The 13,348-nt window shown below is 44.8% G+C and overlaps 1 protein-coding gene across 1 annotated transcript in view; it reads left to right on the forward strand.

The window, feature by feature from the left end:
- The window catches only part of FSTL4 (follistatin like 4), a 431,462-nt gene that overhangs the window by 392,516 nt on the left and 25,598 nt on the right, over positions 1-13,348 (forward strand). The window contains exons 8-11 of the mRNA XM_060006937.1: positions 8,292-8,453; positions 8,837-8,971; positions 9,901-9,927; positions 13,164-13,282. Coding sequence (XP_059862920.1) covers positions 8,292-8,453; positions 8,837-8,971; positions 9,901-9,927; positions 13,164-13,282 — 443 coding nt within the window. The remainder of the gene's footprint in view (positions 1-8,291; positions 8,454-8,836; positions 8,972-9,900; positions 9,928-13,163; positions 13,283-13,348) is intronic.

A 13,348-nucleotide genomic window follows, 5' to 3' on the forward strand; every position in this document is an offset into this window, starting at 1 on the left:
GTTGAAGAGACAGTCTTTCCTCCATTGTATAGTATTTCCTTCTTTGTCATAGACTAATTGACCATAGGTGCATGGGTTTATTTCTGGGCTTTCTGTTCTGTTCCATTGAGCTGTACTTCTGTTTTTGTGCCAGTACCATATTATTTTGATGACTGTAACTTTGTAGTATAGTTTGAAGTCAAGGAGCCTTATTCCTCTAGCTCCATTTTTCTTTCTCAAGATTGCTTTGGCTATTCGGGATCTTTAGTGTCGCCATACTAATTTTAAGATTTTTTGTTCTAGATCTGTGAAAAATGGCATTGGTAATTTGATAGGGATTGCATTGAATCTGTAGATTGCCTTGCTTAGTATAGTCATTTTTACAATACTGACTCTTCTAATCCAAGAACATGGTATATCTCTCCACCTGTTTGTGTCATCTTCGATTTCTTTCATCAGCATCTTATAGTTTTCAGAGTACAGGGCTTTTGTCACCTTAGGTAGGTTTATTCCTAGGTATTTTATTCTTTTTGATGCAATGGTAAATGGGAGTGTTTCTTTAATTTCTCTTTCTGATCTTTCATTGTTCGTTTATAGGAATGCAAGAGATTTCTGTGTATTAATTTTGCATCCTGCAACTTTATCAAATTCATTGATGAGCTCTAGTAGTTTTCTGGTAGCATCCTTAGGATTTTGTATGTATCGTATCATGTCATCTGCAGTGAGAGTTTTATTTCTTTTCTAATTAGAATTCCTTTTATTTCTTTTTCTTCTCTGATTGCCGTGCCTAGAACTTCAACACCTATGTTAAATAAAAGTGGTGACAGTGGACATCTTTGTCTGTTCCTGATCTTAGAGGAAATGCTTTTAGCTTTTCACTGATGAGAATGATGTTAGCTGTGGGTTTGTCATATATGGCCTTTATTATGCTGAAATATGTTCCCTCTGTGCACACTTTATGGAGAGTTTTTATCATAAATGGGTGTTGAATTTTGTCAAAAGCTTTTTCTGCATCTATTGAGACAATCATGTGGTTTTTATTCTTTAATTTGTTGATGTGGTGTATCACACTGATTTGTGGATATTGAAAAATCCTTGCATCCCTGTAATAAAACCCACTTGATCATGGTATATGATCTTTTTAATGTATTGTTGGATTTGGATTGCTAGTATTCTGTTGAGGATTTTTGTGTCTATGTTGATCAGTGATATTGGCCTGTAATTTTTGTTTTTTGGTATCTTTGTCTGGTTTTGGTAACAGGGTGATGGTGACCTCACAGAATGAGCTTGGGAGTGTTCCTTCCTCTGTGATTTTTTGGAATAGTTTCAGAAAGATAAGTGTTAACTCTTCTCTAAAGAGTTTGATAGAATTCGCCTGTGAAACCATCTGGTCCTGGACATTTGTTTGTTGGGAGTTTTTTAATCACAGTTTCAATTTCAGGACTTGTGATTGGTCTGTTCATATTTTCTATTTCTTCCTGGTTCAGTCTTGGGAGATTGTACCTTTCTAAGAATTTGTCCATTTCTTCCTTAGTATTTCTGTCATGTCCATTGTAACTTCTCCTTTTTCATTTCTAGTTTTATTGATTTGAGCCCTCTCCCTGTTTTTCTTGATGAGTCTGGCTAAAGGTTTGTCAGTTTTGTTTATCTTTTCCAAGAACCAGCTTTTAGTTTCATTGATCTTTTCTATTGTTTTCCTTGCCTCTGTTTCATTTATTTCTACTGTGATCTTTATGATTTTTTTCCTTCTACTAACTTTGGGTTTTGTTTGTTCTTCTTTCTCTAGTTGCTTTAGGTGTAAGGTTAGGTTGTTTATTTGGGATTTTTCTTGTTTCCTGAAGTAAGATTGCATTGCTATAAACTTCAGTCTTAGAACTGCTTTTGCCACATCCCATAGGTTTTGGGTCATTGTGCTTTCATTTTCATTTGCCTCTAGGTATTTTTTAATTTCCTCTTTGATTTCTTCAGTGATCCATTGGTTGTTTAGTAACATATTGTTTAGCTTCCACATGTTTATGTTTCTTTGGTTTTTTTTCTTATAGTTGATTTCTAATTTCATAGCATTGTGGTCAGAAAAGATGCTTGATATAATTTCAATTTTCTTAAATTTACTGAGGCTTGCTTCTTGGTTCAGCATGTGATCAATCCTGGAGAATGTTCCATGTACACTTGAGAAGAACGTGTATTCTGCTGCTTTTGGATGGAATGCTCTGTAAAAATCAATTAAGTCCGTCTGTTCTAATGTGTCATTTAAGGCCTGTGTTTCCTCATTGATCTTCTGTCTGGATGATCTGTCCATTGATGAAAGTGGGGTGTTAAAGTCCCCCACTACTATTGTGTTACTGTCAATTTCTTCTTTTATGACTGTTAGTATTTGCCTTATATATTGGGCTGCTCCTTGTTGGGTACATATATATTTACAATTGTTATATATTCTTCTTGAATTGATCTCTTGATCATTATGTAGTGTCCTTCTTTGTCTCTTGTAACAGTCTTCATTTTAAAGTCTATTTTGTCTGATATGAGTATTGCTACTCCAGCTTTCTTTTGATTTCCATTTACATGGAATACGTTTTTCCATCCCCTCACTTTCAGTTTGTATGTGTCCCTAGATCTGAAGTGGGTCTCTTGTATGCAGCAATATATACGGGCCTTGTTTGTGTATCCATTTAACCAGTCTGTGTCTTTTGGTTGGAGCATTTAATCCATTTACGTTTAAGGTGATCATCAATATATGTGTTCTTAGAGCCATTTTGTTAATTTTTTTGGATATCTTTTTGAAGGACTTTTTCCTTCCCTTCCTCTTTGTTCTATTCTCTTGGGATTTGACGACTATCTTTAGTGTTGTGTTTGGACTACTTTTTGGTTTTTTGTATGTATCTAATGTAGATTTTTGGTTTGTGGTTCCCATAAGGTTTTGATATAGCAGTCTATACGTATACAAGATTATTTTAAGTTGTTGGTCTCTTAATTTCCAATGCATTTCCAATATCCTGCATTTGTACTCTCCTTTTCTCACAATTTCTGGTTTTGACATCATATTTGTGTGCAGATGATTTCCTTCCTTTACTATATGTTTGACTTTACTGGTGAGCTTTCTCATTTCTTGTTTCTAGTGTGTCCTTTTCCTTTCAGCCTACAGAAGTTCCTTTAGCATTTGTTGCAAAGCTGGGCTGGTGGTGCTGAACTCTCTTAGCTTTTGCTTATCTGTATAGGTTTTCGTTTCTCTGTCGAATTTGAATGAGAGCCTTTCTGGGTAGAGTATTCTTGGCTGTAAGTTTTTCCCTTTCATCATTTTAAATATATCATGCCACTCCCTTCTGGCCTGCAGAGTTTCTGCTGAAAAATCAGCTGATAACCTTGTGGGAATTCCCTTGTATGTTATTTGTTGCTTTTTCCTTGTTGATTTTTTTTTTTTTTTTTTTGCGGTACGCGGGCCTCTCACTGTTGTGGCCTCTCCCGTTGTGGAGCACAGGCTCCGGACGCACAGGCTCAGCAGCCATGGCTTATGGGCCCAGCCACTCCACAGCATGTGGGATCTTCCCGGACGGGGGCACGAACCTGTGTCCCCTGCATCGGCAGGCGGACTCTCAACCACTGCACCACCAGGGAAGCCCTTCCTTGTTGATTTTAATATTTTTTCTTTGTCTTTAATTTTTGTCAATTACTATGTGTCTTGGTGTGTTACTCCTTGGTTTTATCCTGCCTGGGACTCTCTGCACTTCCTGGACTTGGATGACTGTTTCCTTTCCCATGTTAGGGATATTTTCAGCTGTTATCTCTTTGAATATTTTCTCAGGTCCTTTCTCTCTCTTCTCCTTCTGGGAGCTCTATAAGGTGAATGTTGGTGCATTTAATGTTGTCCCAGAGGTCTCTTAGATTGTCCTCATTTCTTTTCATTCTTTTTTCTTTATTCTGTCCCACAGTAATGATTTCCACCATTCTGTCTTCCAGCTCACTTACCATTCTTCTGCCTCATTTACTCTGCTATTGATTCCTTCTAGTGTATTTTTCATTTCAGTTATTGTATTGTTCATCTCTGTTTGTTTGTTCTTTAGATCTTCTAGCTCTTTGTTAAACATTTCCTGTATCTTCTCAGTCTGTGCCTCCATTCTTTTTATGAGATCTTGGGTCATCTTTACTATTATTACTCTGAATTCTTTTTTTCGTGTAGATTGTGTATCTCCACTTCACTTAGTTGTTCTTCTGGGTTTTTATCTTGTTCCTTCGTCTGGGACATATTCCTCTGCCATCTCATTTTGTCTAAATTTCTATGTTTGTGGTCTCCTTTCCACAGGCTGCAGGATCATAGTTCTTCTTGCTTCTGATGTCTGCCCCCCAGTAGGTGAGGTTGGTCCTGCTGCTTGTGCAGGCTTCCTGGTGGGAAGGACTGTTGCCTGCCGTCTGGTGGGTGGAGCTGGGTTTTGTCCCTCTCTTGGGCAGGGCCGTGTCAAGTGTTGTGTTTAGAGGCAGCTGTAAGCTCAGTACAACTTTAGGAAGCCTGTCTGCTGATGGGTGGGGCTGGATTCCCACCCTGCCGGTTGTTTGGCCAGAAGCATCCCACAGTGGAGTCTGCAGGCTGCGGGGTGGCCCCAGGTCTCATTGCCAAAATAGAGAGCTCACACTGATCAGTATTCTGAGCCCTCCACCACCAGTGTCCTTGCCCCCACAGTGAGCCATAGCCAACCCCTGCCTCCCCATGAGACCCTCCAAAACCCTCAGGTAGGTCTAGCCCAGGCTCCTATGGAGTCACTGCTTTGTGCTGGGTCCCAGTGCATGTGAAGTCTTGTGTGCATCCTCCAATAGTGGAGTCTTTGTTTCCCCCAGTCCTGTGGAGCTCCTGCACTCAAGCCCTACTGGCCTTCAAAGTCAAATGCTCTGGGGGTTCCTCCTCCTGATGCCAGACCCTCAGGATGGGGAGCCTAACATGGGGCTCAGAACTCTCACTCCTGTGGGGGAACCTCTGTGATATAATTATTTTCCAGTTTGTGTGTCACCCACCGGCAGGTATGGAATTTGATTGTATTGCAAAAGCTCCCCTCCTCCTGTCTCTTTGTGGCTTCTTCTTTGTCTTTGGGTGTAAAATATCTTCTTTTGGTAGGTTCCAGTCTTTTTTGTCGATGGATGTTCAACAGTTAGTTGTGATTTTGGTGTTTTTGTGAGAGGAGGTGAGCACAAGTCCTTCTACTCTACCATCTTGTCCAGAATCCTGATTTGCTAATATTTTACTTGGGATTTGGGTATATCTAGTACTGAGTCAGTTAGGTCTGTAATCATCTATGTTGTGCTCTCTTTGGCAGGTTTCCGTGTCCAGGTTATACAGCTTCATTATAAAATTTGGGACATCTTCTCTGCTGTATGCTGTAGGAATTATCTGTTCCTGAAATGTACAAAAGAACTTCCCTATGAAACTAATCAGGGTTCTTTGGGGGTTAGTAGCGCCTTTTTAAAAACAGCTTTATGAACTTTCTTTGTAAAGGAACCGGTGGGCGACATAGGTGTGCCGAGACACTGTGAATTGAAGAAAAAAAAAAAAACCTGAATAGGTTACCAGAGTAATTCAAGGTAAACTACAAATAAAGGATAATTGAGACAGCAGAGAAAAAGAAAAAAAAACAGCTTTATACAGGTATAATTTATATACAAAAAAACTGCACATATTTAATCTATACAATTTGATGAATTTGTACATGTATACGCCTAGGATACCACCACCACAATCAAGGTAACAGACATACCCATCACCTCCACTTTGTTTTTCTTTTTTGTTCGTTTTTGTGGTGAGAACACTTAACATGAGATCTACTCTCTTAATAGATATTTACGTGCACAACATAATATTGCTTATTATAGGCCCTATATTATATAACAGATCTCTAGAACTTAGTCACTGCATAACTGAAAAGCAGTGCTTTAAAATGTTTTAAATGCTCTCTTCTTGATTCCATGTCAATACTTTAAAGTTTCCTTTTAAGTGATTCATTTCATTGAGCGCTTCATGTTTATTACCTATAATTGAACAAAGTACTTCCATATTTTTTAATCTCCCAGAAATTTGGCTCCTTTATTCATTTTCACGAACATCCAGGTCTCAGATTTATCAGTTCCACTCTTTTTTGGCAAATTGATTCATTCCTTTCTGCTTCTATCTCTATTGATTCTTCCCTCACCTTCTTCAAGTTTACTGTGTGGTTGCTTGGCAGGCCTATATAAATAAATGGTGATCTAGCAGGAGCCCAAGGTTATTCACTCCCAGGTCCTGGCCTCCCACATTCTAGAACCCGGGCTGCTCTACCTCCTTCTCCAACTCCCCACCAGTCCAGTGTTCCTAGGTCCCCCGTCTCTATCTCTGTACTTTTGAATCATAGCCTCTTGAAAAAAACTCTGCTGTCTCTTCGACTTGAACCCCATTCCTCTCTTTACCAAATTCAGGGTATAGGAAGTTTTCCTAGATAAATTACTATTTCTTCCTTCTTTGAACCAAGGGGAGTCAGAGAAGAGAGATCCACTTCTGTGTTCTAAGCAGTCCTCTAGATACGCCTTAGCTAGAGCCCCTTTTACTTCATCGATCCCAAGTGGCCTGACCCGTGATAAGGACCTTCTCCCACACCCTGGGACTCTCCCCCAGAACTGCAAACAAAGAGAAACCAAGGAAATGACTCAGATTTTATTATTGTTTGGTCTGTGTGTGGTTAGTCATGGGTGCCTCTGAGCTCATGTTATGGAAACAGCTCTGGCCACTCTGAAGGTGGGTTTGTGCCCTTTGCCAGCTATCCATTTGGCTTTGTCCTCGGCCCCCTACTTTGCCCCATAGGTCAACCAGAGGAAAGACTTGAAACTCAGGCTAAGTTGATCAGATTATTACCAGCCTCCTGGGTTTTGACAGGACCTGCAGCATCTGTTTCTCACAATAAGGTAATAGAATTTTTCTTTTGTCCTCAGCCTACCCAAGCACAGATCACTAGAAATCTTCACGTTCTAGGATCAACATTATCACTTCCTTCTATATATGCGTCAATTTGTTCCACCTCTAGTCCCAAGAAAAATCTCTCTCCTAACATACTGGGTCACTTTCTTTTCTTTTTTTTTAAGTTATTTTTTTTTTAATATTTGTTTAGGCTGTGCTGGGTCTTCATTGCGGCACGTGGGATTTGCGTCGTGGCATGCGGGATCTTTCAGTTGCAGCATGCGGACTCAGTTGCGGCATGTGGACTTCTTAGTTGCAGCATGCAAACTCTTAGTTGCAGCGTGCATGCAGGATCTAGTTCCCCGACCAGGGATCGAACCCAGACCCCCTGCATTGGGAGCACAGAGTTTTACCCACAGGACCACCAGGAAAGTTGCCCTGGGTCACTTTCTTTTATCGGACAATAGGAGTGTCCAGATAACTCTGGGAAAATGTAGTTGCTGGCTTCAAGGCAAAGAATGCATCTCCCAACTTTCCAAAAGGTGTATGATGTGGTTTTTGTTATTGTTGTTGTTTAGTTTAATATCCAGGTGCCTTTACAGAAGCTCTCATAAACCCTTTTTGGAAGTATGTAGAGAAACATGCATGAATAAGTAAGAGCCCCCAGTTCCACTGAAAATGATAATTATTTTACTTCCTGGGCCCAGAGCAAGGGGTAGGAGGGAAGATCCTCCAGACAGTCCTCACTCCTTCCTGCCCTACAGACAGCCCATGTAGGAAAGGCCAGAGGGTAGAGGGTACTGATGCTCATCTGATGAGTGGGCCTGGTCACATCCCCAGCCCTGAACTTGACTTCCGGGACCCATGGGTGGGTCAGGAGCCAAGGAGGGCACACTTGCCTCTCACGCATGTTCCGGGGATGAGAAGTGGAAAAATAAAAATGACCCACTGGAAAACCAATGGTCTTCCCTAAAGCAGTAATTAGGAGCCCTGCCAGTCAGTGCCCATAAGTACTTTGTGAAGCACTTCCTTGCAAGAGATTAAGCCCCTGTCCAGTGGCTTTCCGATAAGAGAAATAATATATCTGAATTTTATTCATTCAGAAGTAAGTTTTGGCAGTTGTTGCTCTTTACGTGTAGCAGCTGAACAGCCGTAAATATTTGGATTGTCTCTCTGATCATATTTAGAATAATGATGAACGCCATGAATTACAGCGTACAAAGCCTGACGTGTTTATTGTCGGCAATCCATTTTATAGCCCTTTCTTTTAGGGCTTGCAAGCTGGTTACAAAGAGAACTCCAGAGTTGTCTCTCAGTTCAGCCCTCTGGGCAGGGTCTCAGAGTTGGACTACAGGCCTGAGGCAGGTGAAGGCGTTTTCTCACCAGCACTAACTCTCACCCACAGTGCCACCCGTCATCCGTGTCTATCCAGAGACCCAGGCACAGGAACCTGGAGTGGCAGCTAGCCTGAGATGTCACGCAGAGGGCATTCCTATGCCCAGAATCACTTGGCTAAAAAATGGCATGGATGTCTCAACCCAGATGTCGAAACAGCTTTCCCTTCTAGGTAAGAGCTCCGCTCGGTGTCTCTGTGCCATTTTTCCCATCAAGTTCAAGCTGACGCTCTCCCCAGGAGTGGAAATGAGAGGAGTGATTTGTTTCTAAGTCAGACATTCGGGGAGCAAACAGATATCTCCCCGTTTCCCTGCTCTCTGGACTCACACAGATCTTTGTGAGCACAATGATGAGACGCCGTCAATCAGGTCCCAGGTCACCTGCAGTTCATTTCTGCTGTTCCAGCTCTTCCTGGGCGTATATCAGGGTACTGGCTGCCCTCAGCCCTGCTGAGGGGCTGTGCTTTTAACCTCAACACTCTCAATAGAAGGGAGAAGGGAGGAAGGATGGAGGTCCCAGCTGAACAGGCCACCCTGAGCACTGTCCCTTCTACAGCCAATGGGAGCGAACTCCACATCAGCAGTGTTCGGTATGAAGACACAGGGGCGTATACCTGCATTGCCAAAAATGAAGTGGGCGTGGACGAAGATATTTCCTCCCTCTTCATCGAAGACTCGGCTAGAAAGACCCGTGAGTCCACGCTTGCCTTTGAGCTCCTCACTGAGCTGGTTGGGGGATGTTGGGTGGCAAGGGCCACAGCCACCAATCATGAGCCCCTGGAGACAGGGGTAAACCTCATATCCTTCTGTGCTCAAAGCTGGGGACAGAGGGTGGCCAGAGGTGGGTAGACCTTCCCTGTAAGCCTAGACAACTCTGGAGGCATAGACAGGGAAACTCTCTGGACAGCAGACAGAACCCAGGACCACAAGGAAGTTCGCATATCATATCCCCAGTTCTGCCTCCTACTTGCTCTGTCCCTCATCCACAAAAGTGTTCATGCTAACCGCGCACCAGCTGCTGCTGCCCATCCACGGCCCAGGAACTGGCCTGTGCACTCTCACACACCTGTCTTTACTCCAGGGATTGTTGCCCACCAGGGGCGCTAAGCAGGCTCTCCCTCGTAGCTACTGCTCCCCAAGAGACCCTGCAAGGTTGATTTCATGGATATGGGTGTCGGACATTGTCTCTTTCCCTTGATCAAAGGCTCTAAGCTGAGTCTTTATCATCAAGGGAGAAAATCAGAAGTATTGCAGATGGTCTTCCTAGGGAGGATCCTAGCAGAAAACCAGCTTGCTCCTGGAAGTAGTCCAGGAGGTCTGGGAGAGACGTTGCTTGCTCTTTATCATCCACAGAAGAGGAGAGTCCCATTAGCTTCTGTGATCCTGGAACCTGATTCATTAGGAACCAAAAGGGTCCTGAGCCCTGGAAGCATTTGTCCACATCCAGCGTCCCCCCTCAGTATTGCTGGGGCCATGAGTGGTGCAGGTTCTAAACATGATGGACTAGATACCAGTATGTTCATGAACTGAATCACTACAAGGAAGGTTCTGAAGTTGCTTTTTTCTTTTTTTTCCTTCCCTCCATCACATTCCTGCTTTCACCGTTCTCTGATGCTGCAGTTGCAAACATTCTATGGCGAGAAGAAGGTACCAAGCTTTCTTATTCTGTGTTGTGCCTGTGCTCACGTGTGTTCATGGTCCCATAACAGGCCATCTTTCCATAAGCCAACAGCTTTTCCAGACATCAAGCAGTCCCCACAGGTGGGGTCCACGGGCCAAATCAGATGGGAGCCGGGAAGTCCGTGTCAAGATCAAGTGGCACACGTGAGGCAGATTTCAACTTACTAGTGTCTTGAACGGACATTAGACGATTAGAATTTTTAAAACGAAAGTTTCCATTTAAAGCAATTTTTGAAACCTCCACTGAAGCCAGCTTCTTGGCAGGGGTCCTGGCCAGAGCTGGGCCTTAAACTTTTTTCCAGTAACTGATACTGGCGTTGGGGTTTAGTGTATACTTTGAGGAAATGCCGAATAAAAAAGCTACCATGATTTCTGTACATGTATGTTTACATGTATATTTCTAAATGGGTTTTTAAAATTTGTATCTAACCATCTGTAGATATTAGGTTGGGCCATACAAAATTGCCATTTTTGTATGTCAAAAATGGTCTGATAACACGGCTCCAAAAATGGCAGGCACATGTGGGCACTGGGTTAAAGAGCCTGAGTCGCTCTGTGGGGTGAACGTGCATTCGTGGACCCCAACCCTACCTATGAACCCCTACACCAGAGAGTCCAAATCCCCTGAGGTAACTTATTCTCCAGCCAGGTGGACAGAGGGATGGTATGAGAAGCAGCAGAGAGCACCATGCAATTTCGGGGCTAAGCACTAAATTTCCTCCTTTAAAACCCGTCGTATTTCCTCATATTTTTTCCTTAAGAACTGCCATGTTACCTACAGTCTAGCATATGCACGCATACACGCACTCAGAGTGACTTCCTGAATGTCAGGCACAAATGCTCACACGGTAAGTCTGGGAGCAAAACAAAGGCAGAGCCCGGAAAATGAGGGATTGCTGCCAATGGGCTTTAGGAATCCTCAGGAGGAAAGTCAGAGCAGCGGGTGCTAATCATGGACAGTGGTCCCTTGACCCCACCTGAACTTAGTCCCTGGGCCACAGTGCACACAGAGAGCTTTGGCTCTGTGTCTTTAAAAGGTGTTTTCTAAGGGGTGTTTCCAAATTTCAAAAGTGGAGACCTGCAGAGAATGCAGGAGGCCCTGGAAAGTGTTAAATGCAGCTCTGGAGGCCCAAAGGCCAACTTAAGACCCACAGCTGCCTCGGGGCTTTAGGCTGGCTGGTGCTGCGCTAATATTGGACAACCCAGCAGCGAACAAACTCCATCACGCCTGGACAGCTAGCTGCTCACACCCCTCCCTGCTCAAACTCCAGGCCTGGAGGTAGGGAAATACAGAAGCAAAAGCAAAGAAGCCAGCAGGGCCCCAGGGCGCTGTCAGCTCTCAATAGGAACAGTGAAATGATGGGTGCGCAGAAGCAGAGAAAGCTCCTGTGTGCCCCCTTGGTCAAGCTAATCACGAGCAGAACCTTCCAGGGGCTGGCTCGTGAGGCCAGCTCTCTGGAAGTCAGTTATTTGTGGAGCAAGGCCTTGTTGAGCCTCACATTGCACTGTCGACTGTGACAAGGCCCGGTGCTCAGCCTGCAGTGTAACCACAGCTGCAAAGCCCACGTGGGCTCTACTAAGCTTTCCATCTCATGTGGGTTCTTCCAGCTACTGATTCTCCAAAAACCTTGGGAGGCTATTGCAGGGTCTGTGGTCTTACAGGGACTTTGACCCCCTCTGGCCCCTACAGGTTTGAATGAGAGAAGCGTGCCCAGGTGAGAGTGTACAGAAGGGAAAGTCCTCCTGGAAACAGGATAGACTGGAGTCAGAGCAAATGTGTGCTACCTAGCCCACTCCAAACAGTGGGCGGCCGTGTAGGAGGCGCTGGCCTGCTTCGTCTGGCTCTCAGGACAGGCTGCCCAGCACCCCAGGATTCCCACTGGGACTTATGCAGTGCTCCTAGGTGCTCCCAGTTTCTGAGAGGCTGGCGTCTAGCTGCCTTTAGTGGCAGGAGCCCTCCTGCCCGGAGCCCCTCTCAGCACAGAACCAGAGGCAGGTGAGGCTGTGTCACACAGTCAGAGACCTCTGTCCACACTGGGAACCACAGGCTCTGGTGAAAATGACCTGCAGAGCCCCTGAAAGCAAGTGGAACGGTGATTCCTATTTGCCTGTTTCATTGTTTTCTAACTCACTAAAAACTTACCCAGCTAGTCAGTTAAGTCAGTACACTGGTTTTCTCAGCATGACTGGAAAGAGAGAATTTTCCACATCGCTAATTCTCTTAGAATTCATAGCAATCTTTTCAATGTTTTACCTTCAAATGAAATGAAGGGAAGGAGGAAGGGGAGGGGAGAAAGAGGGAGAACTCTAGACCTTACCCACCCTTGTGCCATGTGGACCTTTTATGGAGAGCAGGGTGAAGGGACAGAGCCCAGGGCTGGGGCTCGGGGTCTGACCCCCGCTTGGGCACAAAGGCACATGGCCTCAACCCAGCCCCTCCCCATCTTGGACCTCAGGTTCTTTGTCTTTAAAATAAGGAGGCTGAACTAACTTGTCCCCAAGGCCCCTTCTCTGCTGGTCTAAGGAGATTTCTCCCCAGACAGTCCTGGGCTGGGATGGGGGTGCAGGCAGGTGGCCGAACCAGGCTGTGGGCTCCGTTGCCTGGCCTGGGGCTGCTGTAGGGAAACTGGTAGGGCAGATGTTGGAGCAAACTGTCTTGAAGGAAGGGTCTCAGGCACAGACAGGCCCGGTTTGGACAAAGGAATACCAGCCACAGCTTGCTTAGGCCCTCACATCCCAGGTAGCAGCACTGTACATAAACGTGTTTAAAAAAAATAAAAGCCTTTGCTTTTTTGGCATCACCTGATCCATTCCGATTTAACTGGTTGACAAGGACCACGGGAGACTTCGCCTTTCGGAACAGAAAAGGTCAAATGTATGTCAAAGCCAAGGCTATCACTCATTTGAAAACGTGGGTTGGTGGCCAGCCCTGGATGACCTGGCACAGGTACATGTGTCTGGGAGGACAGCCTGGTGATTGCAGAGCCCTCGGTGTACATATTGATTCGCGGCCCTCGGGCACTCGCTCCCCACACACCGCCTGCTCGTCTCTCTTCACCCCACCTCGACCAGGCCTTGCGCTCTGTGCCTGTATCAGACGCAGCCAGACTGTAGGTTTCATCTGTGCCTGATGTGATACGTGACCCTGCCTGGGGACCAACTGCCAGGAGGGGCCTAAGTATGGCTGTGCTTGCTCCTCACAGGCCTCAGTGTGGGAAACATGTTCTACATCTTCTCCGACGATGGCATAATCATCCTGCACCCGGTGGACTGTGAGATCCAGAGGCACCTCAAACCCACGGAGAAGATCTTCATGAGCTACGTAAGTGTCTGTGCCTGGGGCACATCCACCTCACACACAGCATCCCGAGAGGCAGCCTTTCACCAT

This window comes from Delphinus delphis, chromosome 3 (assembly GCF_949987515.2).
Source record: "Delphinus delphis chromosome 3, mDelDel1.2, whole genome shotgun sequence".
Taxonomy (NCBI): Eukaryota; Metazoa; Chordata; class Mammalia; order Artiodactyla; family Delphinidae; genus Delphinus; species Delphinus delphis.